Source organism: Babylonia areolata, chromosome 2, assembly GCF_041734735.1.
Source record: "Babylonia areolata isolate BAREFJ2019XMU chromosome 2, ASM4173473v1, whole genome shotgun sequence".
NCBI classification, from domain to species: domain Eukaryota; kingdom Metazoa; phylum Mollusca; class Gastropoda; order Neogastropoda; family Buccinidae; genus Babylonia; species Babylonia areolata.
In genome coordinates this window covers 14,541,969-14,566,474 of record NC_134877.1, presented here as the reverse complement: position 1 = coordinate 14,566,474, position 24,506 = coordinate 14,541,969, and the positions used below count along the sequence as shown (strand labels likewise).

The window sequence follows — 24,506 nt, the reverse complement described above, 5'->3', positions numbered from 1 at the left end:
TAGTGAGCACTGTCCAAGGAGCACCAACACCAATGACCCGAAGTTCCACTGAGTAGAGTTCCGCTCTGCAGAAGGCAGTAAAGTCTGGCCAGGAACAGCTGTAACATCCAAAGCATGGAAACGTGGGCTGCTTGATGGTGCCGAAGATTGGAAATGCACAGTTGATCTACCAGACTGAGGGGAAGAAGCACCCGGAAATCACTCAGCAAGAGCGGTACTGATGAGACCTAACATAGTACTCCACACCAAGGCAACGAAACAAGCAATTCTGATTGAGCTCACTGTGCCATATGAAAGCAGAATGGAGGAAGCCCACATCTACAAGACCGCTAGAGAAGTATGCTAGTCTAGCCAGCAGCCTGAGAGAATCTGGCTTCCAAGCAGCCAAAGTCCTCGCCATACAGATTGGTGCAGTGCAAGAGGGTTTGTGAGCGAATCTGCCTACAGCCTCATCAAACAACTATTGGTTTCTGGCAGACTCGAGAGGACACGTACGGGCTCTCAACTTGAGGCAATGGCAGAAGCAGCAGATAAGAGTTCCAGCTAGATCTGGTCGAGGAGGAATGAAAGTAAACTTCATAAGAATTACACTGATTTCCCTACTCAAACGAGGCCTACGATAGCTCAGTGGTTAAAAAGTCTGCCAGAAAAGGTGACAGTCCTGAAGTGGCGACCACCCTGGACTGATGCGCGAATTCAGTTCGATATATATATTTTTTTTTTTAAGGGGAGGGGGAGGGGGGGAGGCGGCAATACAAAGGCATCCAGGAGTCATGACCTGGGTGCGGCCCAGCTCCCTTAGAGTGTAAGGAAGTAAGGGCCGAAACACTTGACTGAGGGGTCTTTTTCTCTAAGACTTTGTACTGTCCAGCTCTCCCTTTCTTATCACTTGACAGCCTACCCTGGGTTTGTGTCAGTAAAAATATTAACATAATATGAAAATAAAATAATTCGAAAGATTAAACAATAAGTAAGTAGCCTCAGAATATCATATAATCAAGTCAGTGAAATATATGTATAAACACAGGCAAAAGTGAATGAACGGACTCAGTTAAACTGCAAAGTCTGAGAACGCCGAAAGCGGAAGCCTGACAGGAGGAAGCACAGGAGGAAAATGCCAACAATGCAATATCACGAGGTGCAAGTAAAAATACACAAAAGATGCAACAGAGACAAAGACAACAATCGAGAAAAAATGATAGACAGGGAGACACTGTAAGGACAGAAGACAAGACATAGAATAGCAACCCCCCTCCCCATCAGTCCCCGAAATGGACAGACACAGTTGATTTTGGAGGGCGCCTCAGTGATCGACCGGAGAAATTATATACCGGGAAGGAATGCGAAAACTTGAGAAAAGCCCAGGGGAGACTGGCAAAGGAGTGGATGGGATGGAAAGAGTGTTGAGGGAGCAGAGGTTTCCGCCGGTGTGGAAATCAGTGGGTATTGGTGAATAATTTTTCAAAACTAGACTATGATGATATCAACATGCACCACTAAAAACTGCTGCCAGATTTCTCAACATGCACTAAAAACTGCCGCCAGATTACTCAACATGCACTAAAAACTGCCGCCAGATTACTCAACATGCACTAAAAACTGCCGCCAGATTACTCAACATGCACTAAAAACTGCCGCCAGATTACTGCGTACTGACTGAATGAAACGGTCCCAAGTATGATCAGTTACAAAAACGTTATGTGTCTGAAAAAATACTTGTCTTCGAAATTGGTTTTTAATTTTTGTAATTATGATCAAAGGAGGAAACAACAAAGGTCATTTTAGCTGTAAGTTTATTGAATTTGTAGATTTTGTCTACCCTTTTGGGTATGTTCTCAACTTCAGTATGACGCTGTTGTGCCATTTAGAAATGTTTATTCTGGGCTTGGGATCGTTATATAGTTGTAATTGTTCTCCACACTCCAATTGGAGTGAAAGGATACTGATTAAAACTTGATGAAACATATCATGAAACGGCAGTGTGTGTGTGTGTGTGTGTGTGTGTGTGTGTGTGTGTGTGTGTGTGTGTGCGTCTCGTGTGTGTCACCGGACGTGTGTGTGCGTGTGTGTCTGTGTCTGTGTCAGTGTGTTGTGTGTCTGTGTGTGTGCAATTGTGTGTATGTGTGTGTGTGTGTGCGCGGGCGCATATACAGGAATCCACTCGTCCCCCCCCCCTCCACACACACACACGCACACTCCGCCCCTCTACGAACACACGCACGCACGCACGCACGCACGCACGCACTCACACACACTACTCACACACACACACACACACACACACGAACTCGAGGCTTACACATGTTGCGGCACATATTGTCGCCATGCACATAATTATTGTCGCCGGCAATGTATGCCAGGAGAGACACACCAAAAGATCTACTGCACCGGCGACACTGCATGCGAGATATAACATATTGCGGCATATAATACACACATTTTCAAAATTCATATGAGGTTTAGTAATGGTGCAAAGAGCATATATTACGTAATTTTGAAAACGCACTCTCTAACTTCACAATACCACATTAAATACACATAATTAAAATACCTGTCTGAATATCTGTTGGACTATATCAATGCCTACACATGTGTACACTCTAGAAGCTTGATTATTGGGTGTTTGAAGTGATTTATGAATATTTTTAATCTGAAAGTGCTGTGTCAGGAATATAGTAAATTAAACACAATAAAATGGAAATACAATCAGTGTACATTATATACAGTTCCACTATTCATTGGAAACTCTATGCCAGCATCACTATCTGTCTGCCTGTTTATCCATCCATCTCACTCTCTCTCTTTCTTTCTTTCTTTCTTTCTTTCTTTCTTTCTATCTCTCTCTCTGTCTCTCCCTCCCCCCCTCTCTCTGTGTCCTTTTTGCCAGGATGAACTGAAACTGAATACCATTTATTGTTTGTTATATGTACATTGATTTGCGGATGAATTTCTTCAAGACTGTTTAAATATGTTTCCAAGGACACTTTTCTGATCAAACAACAAGCAGATAAATTGTCAAGTATCAAAATTTATTTTCTACGTGATCATAAGGAGAAACAATCTTCTCAGACATAATTTAGTAAAATGTCACGTCCATGAACAGAATAAAATTGTGTGATGCTGTTCAAGTATCATAATACCCCTTCCCGTGCCACCCCCCAGTCCCCTGGTTTTGAATTGTGGTCCATAGCCAAAGTTTATTAAAACATTTTCGTTCACTCGTTAGTTCTCTCTTTCAACTCACCGCACTCTTTCTTCACTAAAATCCACATCAGTCCAATGATATATTCAACTCTGTCTCTGTCTCTGTCTTTGTCTGTCTGTCTCTCCCTCTGTGTGTGTGTGTGTGTGTCTCTGTCTGTCCCTCTCTCTCCCTCCCTCCCTCCCTCCCCAATTGATTTATATGATATTTAACTACACAATTCATTTGAAACTCCACACCTCTCTCTCTCTCTCTCTCTCTCTCTCTCTCTCTCTCACTGTATCTCTCTCTGTCTCTGTCTATCTCTCTTTCTCTGTCTCTTTCTCTTTCTCTCTCTCCTTCATTTTCTGTTTCTGTCTGTCTGTCTGTCTGTCTGTCTGTCTCTCTCTCTCTCTGTCTCTCTCTCTCTCTCCCTCTCTCTCTCTCTCTCCCTCTCTCTCTTTCTCTCCTCACATTTTCTCCACCAGATCAACAATTAATTAACGAATATCAGGACCAACAATGTGTATACTGGTTTCGAAGGAACACAAAGCAGAATGTTAAGGTCGTAAACTAGTGTCCCAAATTTACTACATTTTCAAACACACACACACACACACACACACACACCAAGAGAGGGGTGAGGGAGGCATGGAGATATATTTACATTTGTTTGTTTATGTGTGTGCGTCTTTTTAAGCCACTGGTGATTAGAAATGTTCAATTCCGTGCATGATAAGACAATATCCTAAAGACTGAGCAGATTACATTTTGATCTTGATGATTAATAAGACAGAGAAAGACAGCAAGGTAGGGTGGTGAGGGACGGATATGACTCAGTCGATTGTTGAATAGTGAAGGTGGATGTTCCCTCTGTTAATCAAAGGGCAGTAATTTCCAACTAAACCCATTGGCTTTTTTACCCAAACGACATAATCATTTGATTTCTCCGATTCACATGCAGTTTGACACGATGGTAAAGCATTGTTTGCTAATGAGTATACACGCTGAGAGCAGCTGAGTAACTTTAGTGATGTATCACATCTTATCTTTTTGTTATGAAACGTCTTGTGTTTTTAAGATAATTATGTAAGATTTGCTTTTGAAAAAGGGTGAAAAACCAAGAAAATATGGTAATCACGCTGTATCAAATTATGCAAGAACATTGTATGAAATGAATATAGGCCTTTAGTATCATTGGTAAGGCAGTAAAATCTCGAGAAATGAAAAGACTTGAAATATGAAATACGCTAAAAATTTGCTAAAGTGGATACACCAGGACATTATAGGTATTTTAGTTTGGTTGGGTGGCATTGTAGCAAAAAAAATGTTTGCAAAAACTAGCTTTGAGTTAGGCGATCTCTGCGGGGATCACACCCAATATCTCTACTCCTCTGTTCTTTGGAGGAAAATGTGTGGGTTGTTTTTTTTTGTGTGAGAAGTGTCTGCTAGGTCAGATGGAAGAGTAGGGTGGGGATAGGGGTGGTGGGGAGAGAGTAGAAAGGGGGGGGAATAGGATGGAGAGGGGGGTTGAGAGTAGGACATAGAGTGATGTAGATAGATTTCTGTTTATTTGCTTGTGTGTGTGTGTGTCTTTTTAACCCCACTGTTTATTAGAGATATCATATTCAAAAGACTGAACAGAGATTTTGATCTTGATGAAGAATTAGACAGAAAGACAGGGGAGGGACGGAAATAGCTCAGTGGCACTACAGGAGTGAAGCTGGATTGAATATATAATCAGTGACTTAAACACACACACACACACACACACACACATATATATATATATATAGAGAGAGAGAGAGAGAGAGAGAGAAAGTACTCTCCACTCGTCCCTCATCCACTCTCTCTGTACACACACACACGCTCCCTCTCCCCCCCCCCCCACCCCCCTCATATTTACCCCTTTCTTACTCTTCGCCCCCCGCCCCCCTCCCCCATCTTCCCCTGTCGTACTCTCCCTCCCCCATCTTCCCCTCCTGCCCCCGTCCTACTCTCCAATCCCTATCTCCCCCCTATACTAGTCTCCCTGCTCCCATTGCCCCCCTTTCCTACTCTCCCTCCCTATATCCACCCTGTCCTACTCTCCCATCCCCCCCCCCCCCCCCCACCCCCCCTTCAGACCCCTCCCTTCCCCTTATCAGTTTCCCGACATTTTGATACAAATTTGACAGATGCAGATTTAGATTTTTACAGATCACTCTGTGAGCTTGCTTTTTTTCTTTTTTTTCTTTTTTTTTTTACTGAGGTAAAAACATGCACTCGCTGTCAAAAACCTCTTACACACACGCACGTGTACACACACACTCACACATATACACACACATACCATCGCACGCGCACGTGCGCGTACACACACACACACACACACACACACACACACACACATAGATACTTAGAGAGAGAGAGAGAGGAGTGACAGAGAGAAAGCAGGACTGGAGAGATGCACTGACGACAGGCAGCACGTGCTTCCCATCCCAAACAGCTGGCCATTTGGTGGATCAGGCCTTACGTCCAATAGTCTGGCACCTGTGTAGTGCTGCGTATCGATCACAGGTGTTGCTAATGTTTGGAGTCACTAAAACCAGGTTTGTGTGTGTGTGTGTGTGTGTGTGTGGTTGTGGCCTCGTGTATGAGTTCATGTGTGTTTGAGAGTAGGTGGGTGTACGCTTGTGTGTGCGTGTGTGAGATAGATAGACAGATAGAGAAAAAGAGAGAGAGTTAGTGAGTGAGTGTGTGCATATCTGTCTGTGTGTGTGCTCGTGCACGTGCATTGGAAAGAGTGAGAGAGAGGGGGGGAGAGAGAGAAAGAGAGAGACTATGTGTGTGCGTATGTGTGTGTCTGCGTGTGTATGCATGGAATTAATAAATATATGGACCGATCGAACACAAACACACACACGCAGAAAGACAGAGAAAGAGACACAGAGAGATGATCTGTTGAATATTGTATTAAGAGAGACTCGAAAGGAGTGGATGAGAGATAGACTGAATGGATGAAATAATGAAAATTATTTGAATAATGGTGTGTGTGTTTTCAGGAAGGGAAAAAAATCTTTCGTTCACTGATTCAGTGGCATTGAAGACACTCAGATTGGTAGGTGGACATCAACACAGGCATCACAAGAAAATCAAGGTGAACAGCACGACTCGAGGCGAAGTCCGAGCTAATAACGCTAATAACAGAATAACACCCAACTGTCCAGCAGCCGGTTCCTGTCCCTGGCCACATACACTAACACACACACTAATATACGAGAGAGACAGACAGACAGACAGACAGAGAGAGGTGAATACTGAAAAATCTAATGTCATTGGCTGTACTAGATGACATGGGGGTACAAATCGGAACAATAATGGTGAAAACAATGAAACACAAAATTGGATAGGGGAAAAAACAAAACAATAGAAAACGAGAGAGACTGAGAGAGAGAGAGGGGGGGGGAGAGAGAATCTTACAAAGGAGGGGAGAGAGACAGAGACACCGAAATGAGAGAGAGAGAGAGAGACGGGGAGAGAGAATCTGAGAGACAGAGGGACAGAGAGAGAATCTGAGAGAGAGAGAGAGAGAGAGAGAGAGAGAGAGAGAGAGAGAGAGAGAGAGAACAAACGAACAAACGAACGAACGAATCTTTTTAATGAGGGAAGTGGAATAAGCATGCATATGCTTTTTTACATCCAGCCCTCAGGGTGAAGAGAAATGAAATCAAATTGTTCACAAGATAACAAAAGGTTATAGTAAAACATACGTGATATTCAAATACACTGAATTGCACAGTAAGCATTTACAAGTACGTAATAATGATACTTGCATTCATGACAATAATGTATGTGAATAAAGTAATGAGAGAGAGAGAGAGTGAGTGAGAGAGAGAGAGAGAGAGAGAGAGAGAGAGAGAGAATGAATGAATGAAGGAAGGAAGGAAGGAAGGAAGGAAGGAATAAATGAATGAATGAAGAAAGGAAGGAATTTTATTTCCGATAGAATTAGAGTAAGCAAACAATTGCTTTCTTCCACCATCGAAAGGAAAACATGTCTAAAGAAAAGGTATGAAGAAGACCCCAAGAAATGAGAGAGAGAGAGAGAGAGAGAGAGAGAGAGAGAGAGAGAGAGAGAGAGAGAGAGAGAGAGAGAGAACAGTGAACGCTGAACACTGAACACTGAACACTGAAATGAATAATGACATTAGCTGAAAAGCTCTGGTAACATAGTAAGTACAAATAAGAACAAAATAGTGCAAACAGATGAAATGGAACAGAAAAAAAAACACCCCAAAAAACAAAACCAGAATTGAAACAACATAAACTAATAAGAGATTTACGACACTTTGGCACATTGTCATTGGCTTAAAAGTAAACGTGACATGAGGTAATTTGCCTTTTTTTCAGTCGTTGGTCTCCAAGGTTTGGACAGTACACATAAAACAAAATACAGTTAAATCATATAAATAAATATTTACGCATGTAACATCGATACACATCATATCAATACGAAAACATCAAATAATTACAATGTCGACATTGACCATCCAAATGTAGCCCTTCCTTTTTTTGCCTATGCTTTTTTCTCATAGAATCCATACTAATTTTTAATTGACTAATGAGTATTTGGACCGATGATGGACGTTTTCCGTATATTTATTGCCTCGGATACATATTTTGCTAGTGAAAGTATCATATCTTCATCTTCTGTCATTAGTATGCCGAACAAATCTTTTCTCTGCGCTGGAGCTGTATTGAAAATGGTGCATTTTTTTCGTAATTCATCGTATCTTTTGCAGTTAAATATGAAATGATTTTCATCTTCTGGGCTTTCGCCACACATTGGGCAATTAGATGTTGCTTCGTCTGAATCGAACCATCTTCTGTTGGCATTCAGTCCAAGTGTTCTCAACCTGAGCTTCGCAAAGCAGATTTTATGCCATTTATTTGTTATAATCTTAATATACTTCTCTGTTTGAAATATTGATTTAAATGAATAAAACCATTTATACCTATCATTGCTCTCTATTTCTTCGTGCCAATTTTGTTTGTAACACGCTATGTCTATCTTTAAATTCCGATACAAAGCCGCTCTCGTGCCCTACTCCTTGGCTCATCCATAGACACTAGAATTCCCATACTAGTGTCTTTGGCTCATCCAAACAAGACTGAATCCGTGTTCGGTTAGTGTTTTCTTGATGTGGAATACCCAGTTCTGTTTGCCCTTCTCCTCTTGCAGTAGCAGCATCTCGTATGCTTGTCTACACAATCGTGATGTTGGCAGTCTTTTTAGTTTGAGCCAATATTTTATGCATTTTACAATTGATCTAATATGCAATGGATACCTGCCGGTTTCGCCATACATTATAGTGTTTGATGAGTGTAATGGGATACCAAAAAAGCGCTTCGTTGCAAATGTATGTACCTTTTCCATTTGATTATTTGGCATGAGTCCCCATATTTCCGCTCCATAGTTCAAGGCTGGTTCAGTTTGTGTGGAAAAGTTTCCAAAAAAGCTGTGCGTCAGTCGAAGGCAGTCTCTTGAGTGATTTTATAATTTGGATTACACCTTTTTCCCCTTTCTATTTGCTTCATCCCACGCAGACGTCAAACTCAATTTTGTTGTGAATAACATTCCCAAATATTTATGTTTTGGTTACTTTTATTTCCCAATCACCATTTTTCACGAGTCGAAAGAAGACCTCCATTGCGGAAAACTATAATATTGGTCTTATCGAGATTTACTGGTAGTTGTAGTCTGTCTGTTTCTTGCTCATGGGCATTTAATTGATTTTGTAACCCTATGGGTGTGTCAGACAAGAGAACAACATCATCAGCAAATAGCATTAAGAACAATTCTGTTGCGCCAGGTATCATTTGTATTCCACTGATGTCTACCCTTCTTTGCCGGATAACTCCACTGCCAATTCATTGATGAAAAAGGATAACAGCTGTGGTTTTAACCCCTCTTGGACACTGAAAAAGTCTGAATGAATACCTATGTCACGAACACATACAAGTACAGAATCATAGATACTTTTCACAGCCATGTGAAACTTCCAATGTACCCCGCTCTTTCTTAGAGTACTCTGCAAGATGTTTCTGTTCAGAGAGAGAGAGAGAGAGAGAGCGTTCCCCCATATATGCACTGAGTCATGACGACGGCAGTAGCGAGTTCACACAATAGCAGGCCCCAACACACGTCGCGCACTGCTGCTCAACTCTGAAGGCGAACGGTTGTAAGAAGAGAACACATAACACATTGATCATTCCACAACACATCTTTGATCAAGCAGAAAACATATTATCAGCCACAAATGTATAATTACATTTGCTTGTTTTTGGATCTTTTCGAGAGGGATTAACGAGCCGGGGGAGTATCGACTCGAGGGGAGTATCGGCACGGGGGAGTATCGGGCTGACCCCGTCCCCAGGATCCATCTCATTGCTTTATTTTTTAATTTTTTCTGACTTCAGGGGGCTTGTCCCTTAGTCAGTCTTACCGAGAACTGATTGGAAAAACTGAAGCGATGACAGTTCTTTCTGGCGCCATTGCCCTTAGGATAGTGAAAGCTTCTTTTTTTTTTTCCATTTCAGTACATTTTTGATCCACTGAAAAAACACATGGTAGCATGGCAGAGACTAGACAGTGCATCCATTAAGAATTGGCCAAACACCGCTTGTATTTACAACACGAGGCAATTAACACCATTGGCTGACAGATAAAAGAATGTACTTTATCCCTGTATAAAAATTAGGTCATTTCAGTTATGTCTATTAGAGAAGTTGAGGAGCTGAAAATGGGCAAAAGATGGCCGAGGACTGCACTGTCAACTACTGCAACTGCGTGTATGGACCTGCCTTGCACAAACATGGACATATCCAGCATGCACCCATTCCTGAAAATTGCAGTCTGGCTGCCTAAATGCCAGTGAAAATAAACACATGTAAAGCCCACTGGTATAAATGAATAAATGTGACAGTAACAGCCCGTGAATAAAGAAACAGCAGCAAGCAGCAGCAGAGACGTTACTCACCTGCGCCAGTCACAAAAAGCAAGTACACAGTATTTAGTTTACCCTTAAACTTCCTCACAACATTAAAACACAAAACATGAGAAGTCATGGACATACTTCTTTATTTCGGTGGACATCCTCAGCATTTTAAATGCAAGCAATATTCAACAACAAAGGCTTGACAAAAGCAAGAATTCCTAACATTTTGCACAGATCAGAACGACAGGTTCGTCTGAAATTCCCTGGAGTTCTGATAATACCGTGAACAATCATACCCATCTCTGATTTAAAACAGACATCCATGAATAACCCTACCTATATCTGATTTTTAAAAGTTAATGGTTTGTCTGATCGTAAAAAATAGGTATCAAGAAATGATTTAATATGAGTCAAAACTCTGTGTGATGATACTGATATTCAGAATGAACACACACATAATGCGGCCATCATCTTGCCTGATCCTAAAATGGGAATTATCACATTATGAAATTTTTTTTTTCTAAATGCATTGTTAAAAAGGGCAGCTTGGCATTCATGGGTGCACACACACACACACACACACACACACACACACACACGCTCAATCACTCTCTCTCACACATAAACACACTGTGATCAATTCATCTGATCACAAAACAGGTATCATCAAATATGGCATGTCATTATCTCAATAAGCAACTTCAAGTCTTAAAAAGGGAATTCACAGGGATTTGAGTATATGAACACATGACAATAAAAGTGTGCGTGTGCGCACGCATGCGCACACACACACACCTTAACTTCTTAAACATCCTGCAAGTAACTACAAATTAACAGCCAAACACCTGATTAATCACGAAACAACCACTGAAACATTGGAAAAGGCTAACCTGTAACAACCTCTGTAAATAGAAATCCATCAATGGTAGGTCTGAAGCCTCCTGAACAATTCAAAGATACTAAGTAATCAATTTATTCATAGAACAGACTGACATACATTGTGACTGGAAACAAAATCATATCACAGGATATGGAAACAGAGTCAGGGCAGAAACAATTACAGCATTTAAAAAATACAAAAAAAAGTTTTAAAAAAAAAACAACCTAAAATAAAACAACAACATAGATCTCTGTTTTGCCCTATTTAGTCCAAAAGTAAGATCAACACATGAAGACTTCTCCACAGTGACTTTTAAACATGACTACAAATGGAAACATAGAATCACAATGGCTTCTTCACAGACCAACATGAAATCATCAACCTCCCCAGTACTACAGACCATAATACAGCTCTCATCAAAGTAGCTTTGCAAATTCTTACCAATCAACAGAACTACTACATATGTATTCACACATACAGGCCAACACACAACACACCATTTCAATTTATGGAATTTCAACACACACACACACACACTGACTTCACATGTATTTCCTTTAAATACATCCTTACCAAACTCTTGATTTGAACTGACAGTGAGATGAAAAGAGAAAGACAAGACAGAAATAGAGATTTCATTTTGATCTGAACACTGACAGACAGTGAAATGGGATTCCTCAGCTCCTGACAAGCCAATCATGTCAACAGCAAGAGATGTCTCGTTTCAACAAGAAGTAAAACCTTCAACAAGAAGTAAAACTTTCATGGTTCACAGGTGATTCCTACTGGACAACAACAGCAAACTGAAAATGCTTGAAAGAGAGGAGAGGAGTTTAGTATGTAGGGTGGCATGAGATGGGGCTGTTGGGTTACCAGTACAGTACACTTATATAATGATCCTAATAATAATTTTGATCACCATCAGAAACAAATGTTGCTGAACCAAAAGTTATGTGCTAGAAACTGAACAATTCTATCTTAAGCTGCACACATCAACAGCTTTTATTTATGATCATAATTTAGATCTGTCAAAATCTTAAAACTTGCCCTGTCTTCAAGATGATTTACTGCTTAATAAATTGTAACAAAATCACCTAATGCATTTATCAGGTGCGCCACATGGCAATCCGGCCAAATATACATAATAATACATGATAAGTTCAGTTCTTCACAAAATCATGATCAGCAGATCAATCACTTTTCTCTTGCTCTGAACATTTTCATAATGATTTCATCTTCCCTGTCACTCAAATGTGGCACACTACGAAAGTCACTGATTGTAATATCCAAGCCTGTTCGAACCTCTTAGCACTTTATTTTTGGCATGAACGCATAAAAAACCCCAAAAAAACAACATAGCAATTCATTGTCAAAATCCATGACAACACATGCTCATATTGAAACACTGTAAATGTTTCTCTTCAAATCACTGTGGAAATCTATAAACCGGAAAAGTATTCAAACATGCATGCATAGTGAGAATTAAGTCTAACAGTGAGAAATTCTGAACTGCAATAAGATATGTTGATTTAGACGGTTGTTCTTGGATATCATGCACACAACATTATCTGAAATAACCTTGCAGAGGCCACCTTTCAATGTTAGCACGCACTATTGATGCAATCTGGGTGCTGCTAATAATATCCATAAACGGATGTCACTGACTGTACTACTTTTACAGACCTCTTAGGTGACTGAAGACAGTGTAAGACCTTTAAGTGTAAACCACAGTAGCCTGTCTATGCCTTGAATCATAACTTAAAATAATGTTTTAGATGAGTGAGACAGATTTTTAGAAGAAAATAAAGAATAAATTCAAGTCTGTATTTCATGGGGGGAAATGGTGCCAAAACATCTGCAAATGTATTGGACACAAGAACCAAGTGCAATTACTGGGGGTTTTTTCTCCACTATCATGCTGCTCTAACTCCTGATTACTTGATAAGGAGTTTCCTCATGCTGTCAACACTGAACATATATAATAATCATATTCTTCATTCATTTTCCTTCAATACAAATAATACTTTTACACACTTTTGAGCATTATTTTAATTTTTGTGATTTTTTTTCAGAGGTTGTGGTGATTTTCTTGCAAAATTACAAATAGTTCTGGGAGTCAAAAGATTAAGTAAAAATGACAAAATGACTGTTATTAGTGTTAATGAGAGTGTCAATATGTTAGAGGAAAGTGCTTAGTTTGTGAATAAGAAATGACTGTAACAATAACATGACAATGGAAACATTTTTGGCTTTTTTACAATTTTTATGCTCTTCCTGGAAGTGAACTGACATCACAATCAGAATATGTGGAAAGAATTGATTTTTTTTCCCTATTTTTACCCAAATTTAGTGTTGATGGAGTATTTCCTGAGAAAATGAAGTTTACCATGGACACACACATACATACATAAAATAGATACATACATACAGACACACAGAGACACTCAGACATGTGGAACAAAGAAATATTACATAGACTCACACTCGCACTGTGTGTAAACATACACATGTGCTAAAAATTGTCTTGTCCAGCATAAAAGCAAACTGCAAGTTGAGGTTCAGTTTTCAAAGCAGTCACCCACTGAGTCTCGGCATCTGTTTTGTCACTCCAGGCATTCCCAGGGCCTGATTTCGTATTCCAAGTTTATACAGTCCTGAAACATCCATTGACCCATACTGTACATAGAAAAGATATTACTGGAAAACAAATGGCCATTTCATTTAGCGTGTTGATATTACCAAACAAACAAACAAATCATATATCATGCAAAGTATACACTTCACTAAGGTACTATACTAGTTGTTGTCGCAGTAACTGAAGAACAGCAGCAGAAGCAGGAATGATAATAATTAGTATAAATCAGAAAAACAGAAACAGTTCATGGAGTCAAAATAATCTGAGTTTCTTAGGAAAAAAAATGTTGCCATATGACAGACTTGTTGGACATGACTTTTGAAAGTGTTTTTTCTTTCTTCTGCACACCTTACATGTATTAAGTTACCCAAAGACATGTTGCATCAGTGCTTGATTCTGCCTTGCATGTGTGACTGTTCTGCAAACATCATTGTTACTCAAGACAAGCTGTGTGTATTGAAGATTTACACTTTTCCTGCTGTATGAATTGCTCTGGTGTCTTGTCTGTTGTTGGTTTTCTTATGTGCTTGTGTGTGAGCTCCTCGGTAGTATAGTGGTCAGTATCCCCGCCTGTCACGCGGGAGACCGGGGTTCAATTCCCCGCCGGGGAGAGCGATTGTTCCCCGCCGGGGAGAGCGATTTTCCTCAAGGCCTGACTAAGCGTGTTGGGTTACGCTGCTGGTCAGGCATCTGCTTGGCAGATGTGGTGTAGTGTATATGGATTTGTCCGAACGCAGTGACGCCTCCTTGAGCTACTGAAACTGAAACTGAAACTTTCTTGTGTGTCTATCAAAAAGTGAATGACAATTAAGGAATCAAAATACTAAATTTGATGCACACACTTGTTTAGAAATATGCCCGCTCAGGTTTTACCATACACATACACAAACACAAAATGCACTTATGTGTTCAGAAAGCATAACTTTCAACGAATCTTTGTCACAGCCATCTCAACACCAAATGCATTACCAATATTAAACATCAGCTGCATGTGTTAGACTGAGATCAAGTGAATCCTCTATCTCTTTACAGAATCCTGGACAAAAAGGTACCCTTCCTACCCTGGTAATCCCACTGGAACAGTTCTGTTGTGTTCATCTATTCATAATGTGAGAGTAATATTCCTCTTGTTTCCCCAGTACCATGTCCAAGAAGTAGCTGACTAACCTCTTGCTCAAAGTGCTGAGCTTTAACTGCGGACAGGGTATTTGTTGACTCCAGTGAAACGCAACCGTCCTGACAGCTTCCATACAGCTCAATCTGAATGAACAATGATGTACATAAGGATGGATATATCCAATCACATACCACTACATGTGTAATGGAAAAGCCAACACCATTCTGCAAAGCTTTTCATTTCCAGTGATACAAAATGGGACACATAGAATTATATCTGTTCAAACCTGGCAAATCTGTTTGCCTCAATATACTAAGCCTGTGGACAACATTCCATAAAGATATCTTCAGTAGTTCCTGAGAAAGAAAAATTATCAACAACAAATGCAGTGGTCCGCCTTTAGTTATACTAACCATTCCCATCATCTGAAAAGGACCCACATGCACAACACCTGTGCATATCATACTGCTGCTGAAGTTTTCAAGCAAACAACTTTCCATTCTGCAATTATTTCAAGAACTTGTTTGAGTTGCCCCATCTTCTGTGTCCTCTCAGTGGTATTATTGCCCATCTCAAGTCAAATGTCTCCCTCTTCCCCCACCCACCCCAGCCCCCAGTTTCTCATTCTCCCTCTTGCTGACTGCCCCAAGGCCAACAGTCCATGGGAATCTGTCAATTACTGCAATATTTTTCTTTTCCTTCTTAAATAACTCTGATCCTCAGATTAAAAAAAAAAAAATGCTTATTTTGAAAATGACAGTAAGAGGGGGTGGGCAGGGGGCAGTGGTGGGGGTAAGGATGGGGGGGAAACAAACAAGATGAAGGAAACTTACAGCATGTTCTTCTGGCAGCAGAAGTTTTCTTCTGATGAGGAGAGCAACATGGTGGACAGTAGCCTCCCCTGTTACCCTCACAAACCTCCTGTCCAATCTCTGGAGAGAGGGGAAAAAAAAAATTAAAACAAACTCAAGAAAATTACATACAGCTGAATGGTGATCAAGAGTCTGATCAACTGACATGATTATGCACAACGTAAAACACAAGACACTCTATTCACATGTGAGTTTCTGGGTATGTGTGTTGATGCAAGAAAAGAAGACTTATGGGAACATGAAAAATTGGGCAGACGTTTTTCAGATCTTCTTACAGAACACTTTTCATGCTAACCATTCCATCAATACTTTGATGCAAAAGCATATTCATAATCTGATCATTTAAAAGAATAAATAGTAGTCATGCACACATTTTCTTCAACTTTTCTTGCGTTTTTAGAGAGTAAATTAAGATTAGCACCCTACTTCTTCCGGCAGCCACTGACCTGTGCATCCAAGTGGCTGAGTCTTTTTTGGCATTTTCTTACTATCTGTCCTTTCTTAGACGTTCTTGCTTGTTAGGGCGACTGATCTAAGACACTCTGCAGACAAGCACAGGGGAGATAACGTACTGGGGGAAGGTAACAAGCCGCATCTACTTTCCTTTTCCCCCCTTCAGCAGGGCAGTAGTTTCCACAGGACAAGGCACCAGTGGGTCATGGTATAGTATGTGTAATTGAATTTAGACTTATTGCAAGCATGAAATAAAATATGCCTTGCCATACAGCTGACAAATGTGTAAAAACATGGGTACTCACTTTCTGAAGTGGTGATGAACTGAAAAAAGAAAGAGAAATCAGAGCTTCATTTCAAAGAACTGAGACAAAACTCCTGATATAACACATGACCAACCCTATGAAACAAGTCCAAGAAAGGACGGAAGAAAACAAAAACAAACAAGCAAAATTTAAAAAATATTCAAATCCAAAATCAGATGCCAAAAAACTAAATACATACTGCACTTTCTTTCTTTTGTGCGTATACATGAAATAAGAATTATGTTTTTTAATGCATCAACATGTTAACTCTGACATATATGCCCAAACACACACACACACACACGCACACACAGTCACCCAAAACCTCACCAGTCCACTTTTAACTCTTTTTTTTTTTTTTTTTTTTTTTGCCTTCTCAATAACCTCTTACCCTCCCCACATCCAATCCCTCTCACCCACTCTCCACACCCACTGTATAAAAATGTGCAAATCACCTTGTAGCAAACAGACAATAAACCAATGAGAAAGTAGAACAGCCACACACACACACACACACACACACACACACACACACACACACTCACATAAATTACTCACCATTTACAGTTTAACAAGAGGTTGACCTGAGGCATCAATGTTTCTGACTTGACAGCTTGGTGCATACCGGCACGATGATAAGGCTGAAAACTGCCTTGCATTTGCCCCACTTTTTGCAGAGATGATAGTTTGGCATCTAAAACACAAAACAATTCTGGGATTCATATCAAATATCTCCCCCCCCCCCCCCCTCCAAAAAAAAAAAAAGTAAACTTAACAGCAGAACTCAGGTGTGATACCCACTTAATCAAACATACCAATTACGCAGAGAAGAACAAATATACAAATCATATCCTCTTGCTAAAGAACATTTTTCAATGTACATTATTGAGACTTTGACCTTTAAAAGCGTTTTTGTTTTGGCCACAACCACCATGGTATTGTTTGATGAATGTCATATGCAAGACCTTCAATCTCTTTTGTTCATACCTTTTCTTATCATTACCATACCAATACCATCATATCATATCAATACTGTAACCTTGAACTTTGATCTTGCACTTGCAATAGGGATCATGCTGTAACTGTGGCCACTCATACTACGTTTGATGAAAACTGGATGTTAAACATTAACTCTGTCAACATCATTGTATTAAACCTTTTTTTCATTTTGTCAAATAATGTCTTATTAATGACCTTGACCTATGACATCTGTCTCACACTGCTCACTATATCATAGTGAAAGGGATGACTGGGCAGGTTTTATTGATACAGACCAATTTTGGTTCCAAATTTGGTTCTCATACCACTTATGCCAAAATTTTCCACAAAAAGTTAGACCTAGAAGCACATACACCCGAAAGTGATTACAAAGATGACAGACTCACTTTGTTTATAAATACACTTATTCAAATATCTTATTTCCATAACATACCGTATTCTGAGTAGAATTTCTTTTCCTTTGCCAGTTCCTCTGAAAAAGAACACCAAAACTGAAAGAAACTATCTACAGACACACTTTTTTGCTTATGAATTTAGATGGCAAAAAAACAACATAGTGCCCTTCAACAAAAACAGCATAATCTGCTCTTCGTCTTCCCCTTTCTTTTGAAAGCTCTTTTCTAACAATCAAACACACACACACACACACACACACACACACATGCATGCTCACGTGAAGGCAGCACAGAGTCACACACACACACACACACACACACACACACACACACACACACACACTTTAACAGCCGTGTGCACTGAACTAAATGGAAAACATGTTTGCACAATCATAAAAAACTAGGCAAAAAAAGAACAGGGACAAAGCAGAATTAATGTCACTGGGCAGCCCAGCTCTTGATTGGTTTTTTTAATCTTTCTTTTGTTTTCGTTCCATCACCCATGAATGTGAAAAATGCAACAGATAATGCCATAGCCATATAGAGTATGAATTAGTCACAGCCACAAACTTACCTTCTGCTACAGCTGGTAAGAGACCATAGACAATGTCTTGCAAAAGTCTATCTAACCTGGAAAGGAAAACAACATGCACTTTGAGAAGACATCATTTTGACAAATAATGAAAACATTACAACAACAAAAATATATTCTTACACAAAACATATATAAATACAGATTAAACTCTTAACCCAAGCCCAGATGTCTTCATTTTTCCTATAAAGTAATGGAAGATTCGTCAAAAATCAGTGTTGGTTAAACTTTTAACCATTTAAAACTGTATTTCTGTTTGGGGTGGGGTGGTGGTTCTAAAAAGCTGTCATGTGTATGCTCATGTCGGTCCTAATGTACCTCAAAAAGGATTGGTAAGCACAGCAAGCAACAGCTGTTTCACACTGTGTGGTGCTCTTCAGGCTTGCTTGGTGCTCATGACTGTCAACTAGAGAGAAACCGCTTACTCAAGCAAAGAGAAACTCCCCATAGGTCAGCAGGGGCCCTCTTTTTTGTAATGGAAATATTTCTCAAAAGCCAAAATGAGCAAAACGCTGAAGATAAAAACAACATAATTTATAGATAAAACAACAGCCTCTACATTGTCTTAGAATCTACAAGTGGAAAAATACCAGACATGGCAAATGGGGGCCAGTAGCAAGGAATAATAATCCACAGAGGACTGAAAGGAACTCTTGAAAATCAATCCCAAGATTAAAAACAGGACAAATGCCATAACCTGTTGAGCTCATTGGATGATGCATGATTACATACTGAATTATTTCTAATTATATAAGCCCACATGTCTTCATTTATTCTATAAACTAATGGAAGAGGCGTAAAAAAAACCCCAACAGTTTTGGATAAACTTTTAACCTTTAAAACTATATTTGCGTTTTGGGTGGGGTGGTGGTTTTAAAAAGCTCTCATGTGTGCATGTGTTTAATTCTACAAAGACATGTGCCAACACATGTATAGAAAAACATGTACTCAACAACCACCACACACACACTCAATCATGCTCCATGGACAAATTCACACATAGTTTATACAGATACCATTTGTTCAACAAATTAAAAAGAAAAACAAGGTGTATGCTATAACATCAAATGTAATACCATACTTTTTCCAACAGACAAAACCATGACCATTCGAGTGAATAATGACACTTGCACAACTTCTTGACAGCTTAACAAAATCTCAGGTCCACATTGTCTTTCTCAGTTTCTGGCACTCTCTCTCTGTCAATATCACACACACACACACACACAGAGAGAGAGAGAGAGAGAGAGAGAGAGAGAGAGAGTCACATATGATCACATTCATGAAATATACTCAGAACAACACAGAATGCGACACCAACCTCATGTTTACAAATGGATCTGTTGGGTGAATCAGTACACGGCATGTTGGGCACTGCAGGCTGCGTTCCAAATGCCTCACAATACAGCTCTTGCAAACTGGATCACAGATTTCCCTACTGTGTTACAGTTGGGTCTTGAACAACTCTTACTTATTTTACAGAATAAAATATTTCAAACATAATCAAAACGATGTTCAAATGTTCATCTTGTTTCTATATTGTTTCACAGTAAAGTACTCTCATGGAAAAGAAAGTGCAGTAATTTGATATAAAACCCACACAGGAAAAACAAATCAATAATTTGATGAAAGTAAATCAACAATTTTCATGGTAAATTAATTATGTAAATCTACCAATTCACAGTTTACCCAATGGAAAAAAAATCTCACTGATCAAGCATACAACAAAAGTTTAATCAAATACATATCTATCTGTATCTATATATATATACACTATGCAACCTTGTGGTTAAAAAATCCAATTTAATAAACAAAAATGTTTCAATTAATGATTAATCATTCACACACACACACACACACACACACACACACACACACACACACACACACACACTTCAAGTTCAACAAAAGAGTACAAAAAAAAAAAAAAAACGACTACATTTTCAAAGTTAATAGTGTGAATGAGGACCCAAGATTACATTGTGGCACTTACATGAGTGCATACATTCAGTGATGGTGGTGGCTTCAAACAAGTATCCATGGCAAATTCCGCATACAATGTACTCGTTGAGATTCCTGATTGGTACCCACATTTTGTCATTCTCATCAATGCGATTTTTGCAAGTCACTGACACTGTTGGGGTTTCACAGCTGATGTCAACAGCAGTGGCAACATCTGACATGGAGTCTGACCCAGATGAACATGAGCTGTTCCTTTTCGGTTTACATTCTGCCATACTGTTCGTCCACTTGAGTCAGAATCTCCAAATCTGAAGTAACCACTGAAGGCAAGGAATGGATTTTGGTTCTGCTGCTGCCCGAGACAAAAATATATTCACTGGTTCTCAGTAACATATTTTCTATTAACATAGATACTGGTTCTAAAACTGCTATAAAAGTCATGTTAACAAAAGACCAGTAATCTAGTAATCTAAACAACAAGCCTGCAACAAAATGTACAAAAGTGAACAGTTTACTGCTCAGCAGAGTCATTCACTTCAATCATAAAAAGTTTGTACACTGATAATTGACACTTCTTTTTTTCTCTCTCTCTCTTACTCTTAGATAAGAATAAATTAAATCTTAATCTATAGTATTCTCCTGAAGGAAAACACACACACACACACACACACACACACACACAGAGCGAGAGAGAGAGAAGAATGGGTTTCTCTACTCCATTTTGGTTATGAAAAGAGTTGAAGTCATGAACTGATCTTGTCTACAGGATGGACATTATCAGATTATGATCATTGTACAAGCATAAGCGTATTATTAGAACACCATCACTGTATGCATCAGTTTAGTTGAGTTCAATATATATATATATATATATATATATGTATGTATGTATGTATGTGTGTGTGTGTGTGTGTGTGTGTGTGTGTGTGTGTTTCACCCCATCTGTTAAGTAGATGCCTGATCAAGTCAGGCACTGAATGAAAATAATAATAACTAAATAAAATAAAACATGAAATGATAAAACAATGACAAATAAGATTCAAATAATATGAAATTTAAAAAAACCCAAAATATAATAAATCAAGTGTGTGTGTGTGTGTGTGTGTGTGTGTGTGTGTGTGTGTGTGTGTGTGTGTGAGTTCGTGCAACTACAGCCGGACAAACGTGGTCATTCGTCCATAAAAAGTCATTGACCCCGGACGGCACTTTCTCTGTCACGGACTCTGGAAATAATCGGTATGGAACCAAGCAGAATAGTCTATATTGCTTCCGAAACAATGGCAGAGCATAATGGTAGAGTAACAAGTTAACTATGAATCTTTTTTGTACACACTTTTTTTCATTAATTTTAATTACTTTTTTTTTAACACCTTTTGCATGTGTTCAACGTCTGAGACATCTTGATCTCACTCCCCCCGAAAGTCAGGCACTGAAGAAGTGGACCAAACTATAACAGTACAACTTCGCAGACAACAGACTGAAATGACAGATAAATTGGAACATGCTTTTACTACTGTGCAAGTAAAAATAATAATAATGAAGAAAATTACCTTTACGAACGACTAAAAAAAACAAAACCCCAAACAAACGTGCAGCCTTCCCGTTCCACAGACCCAGTTTACTCTTTTGTACTGAAAACGAAAACAGTGTGGTTCTAAAACGGCATGCCAATTTCGACTCGGGGAAATCGAGCATTGACGTTTCAGAGAAGAAATTGTTTTTTTATACACTCGAGGTCAGGAAATAACACTGATATAAATGTATAAACTGCATTGACGTGGACGAAATAAGCTGTATTTTGTTAATTGTATCGCATATATTCAGGCGTCCAAAAGGATTCTGCCGCTTACTTTTTCCTCGGCTTACTTTTTCCTTCAGATCATCCCTCTGGCAAGCCAGAGTGTGTGACTGAACCGGTGTGTGTGTGTGTGTGTGTGTGTGTGTGTGCGTGTGTGTGTGTGTGTGTGTGTGTGTCTGTGAGCCGGTGTGTGTGTGTGTGTGAGCCGGTGTGTGTGTGTATGTGAGCCGGTGTGTGTGTCAATGCGTCAGCCAGTGCGTGCGTGCCGCGGGCGTGCGTGTGTGTGTGTTTAGGAGAGAGATCGAGAGGGTTCAATGCATGGATGATCCATCTGAAGTGCACAGAGGGGAGGCTATAAAAAAAATAAAAAAATTTAAAAAAAGCTAGTGTGACGCTATCATTTTTTGGTCAGTATTGCTCTCTTCTGTTAAAATGGGTGTTGATGAGAGTGTGTGTGTGGGGGGGGGGGGTGAGGGGGGGTGAGTGGGGATGTGGGTTTTTTTTATAATCACCATGACCTCGGATATTGTTTTTTTCCTTTCATTTCAGTTTCTTCACTGGCTTTCATTCTTTAACATGTTTATTTCTTTTCTATTTCTCAGTTATTTCCCCTCCCCTTCTCTGGACCCACATCTCCCTCTGGAGATCTGTCTCTCAGTCATTCTCTTCTTTCTCCTCCTCCTCATCGTCATTCATTTCGTTGTCTTCTTCTAATGTGTGCTTTCTTCAGTCTTTATCGTTTTCACCACCCTCTTCATTGTCTTCTTCCTTTTCTTCATTTGTAGTAAGTTAGGGCACAGCCTTGTTTCAGTGAATGCAAGTTTGAGCACAGTTCATGAAGATACAATCATTTCTTTGGGGTTGTACCCTTCAGGTGTCTGCGCGACTAAGCCTCCACTATTGTCGTCAGTAGGGGGGGTAGGGGGGGGGGGGCAGTAGGTGGTGTCCTAAGTACGTTAAATCAGAACAGGCACCACTGAACATCACCGTCGAAGTGACTCAGCAGCAGCCGTGCAGGGTCAGTTCACTGGTGTGTGGCCTTCTGACGACCTACCGTCGACTGATGGTTCCCTGCGGACTGCTGACGCTGGGACTTTGACAGACGAACCCGTGTGTGGCCGCGAATGGGATGACTTGGAATGAGCGGCGTGGGAGTAATGCCACTGAAACGGTGCAGCTGATGAGGCAGAAGAAAAAAAAATTAAAGTAACTTTTACGTGCAATCCACTGTCTTTTAATCAAGAAGTCAGCCTCAGTCGACACGCTCCGGAACAGAACTTGAAGAGAGTGACTGGATTCCTGTAGTCTTGTCTGTGTGGTCAGAGGTACCGACAGAACATCTCGTAATGGCAGCGATCGAAGGATCCTCAGACAACTTGAGACCGTCGTTTGAATAGTGGAAAACAAGTTTATGACGTATTCGAGCAGCATATTGCGTTTCATATTGAAAACTTGTCAATTTTAGTGTGAATTTTCTTATCACGAATTTTCTTCAGGTCGTGTTGATGCAATTAAAGTGGTGAGAATGAATTCTACGATGAACAAATAATTATCAAGAAAGGCTTAACATCAGATAGAATTTGTTTCCATAATGGACTACAGACTGACATGCACAGCATGATCTTACCCTGTGTGTTTCACCTGATTGTGTGTATGTTCACTGCTTAAAGAGAATGGCGGCACCAGAGGACCAGCACATGATATATAATGTTGACCTTACTTAACTAGTTAGGAAGAACTAGGCACCAGTGGAACTGCACATAATTCACGATATATTGACCTTCACCCACCAGGCACTGAGGGGAACTGGACCGCAGACCCCCAGGACAGAAGTCTAACATTTCTGACTTCCTTGAATATTGTGTCAATTACCATCTCATCTCAGCCAGATTTGCAGTTGTGGTAGGTGCTGCAATGGCAAAAAAGACAACTTACAGATATCACTTCTCTTCAGCCAGGAAAGGTTTTTTTTCCCTGTCACAAAAAGTGCAAAAAAAAAGTGAAAGCTCCTTAATGTTGAAGACGTGGCTTACTGGGTTTTTTTCTCCCCAAGTATACCAACCCTGTGTAATTCATTGTTTATTTTCATAATTGATAGGTGCTGTTTGATGTTAAGCACACTATCAGTACAACCATACAGAGAACGTTTGATATTATCAGTGTGGTGTGTGGCTTTGTCTTCATGATATTCAATGTCCAATGTCCGTTTCTCTGAAAGTGTATTGCTAATCTGCTATTTGTAAATGGTTCAAAGGACCAGAACTTTTACAGCAAAGATCTCTTTTCGGAATGAAGGGCAGTATGATAGTGTGTTCATTCTTCTGCATTTTTGGTTAA

The 24,506-nt window shown here is 39.8% G+C and overlaps 1 protein-coding gene across 2 annotated transcripts; it reads right to left on the bottom strand.

The window, feature by feature from the left end:
* Positions 1-10,287: 10,287 nt before the first annotated feature.
* Positions 10,288-22,002, bottom strand: LOC143298361 (polycomb group RING finger protein 1-like). Of its 2 annotated transcripts, none has more exons than XM_076611270.1 (10): positions 21,922-22,002; positions 20,403-20,720; positions 19,731-19,827; positions 18,392-18,447; positions 17,856-17,894; positions 16,982-17,117; positions 16,424-16,442; positions 15,627-15,725; positions 14,844-14,936; positions 10,288-13,695 (listed from the first exon to the last, which is right to left on the bottom strand). In XM_076611270.1, exons 2-10 carry the CDS (start codon positions 20,644-20,646, stop codon positions 13,645-13,647), a joined length of 834 nt encoding a protein of 277 aa, XP_076467385.1. In that variant the 5' UTR covers positions 20,647-20,720; positions 21,922-22,002; the 3' UTR covers positions 10,288-13,644. The 2 variants fall into 2 exon arrangements, with proteins under 2 accessions (XP_076467385.1, XP_076467377.1); XM_076611262.1 differs by having other exon boundaries at positions 20,403-20,723; positions 21,922-21,994.
* Between the last annotated feature and the right edge of the window lie 2,504 nt (positions 22,003-24,506).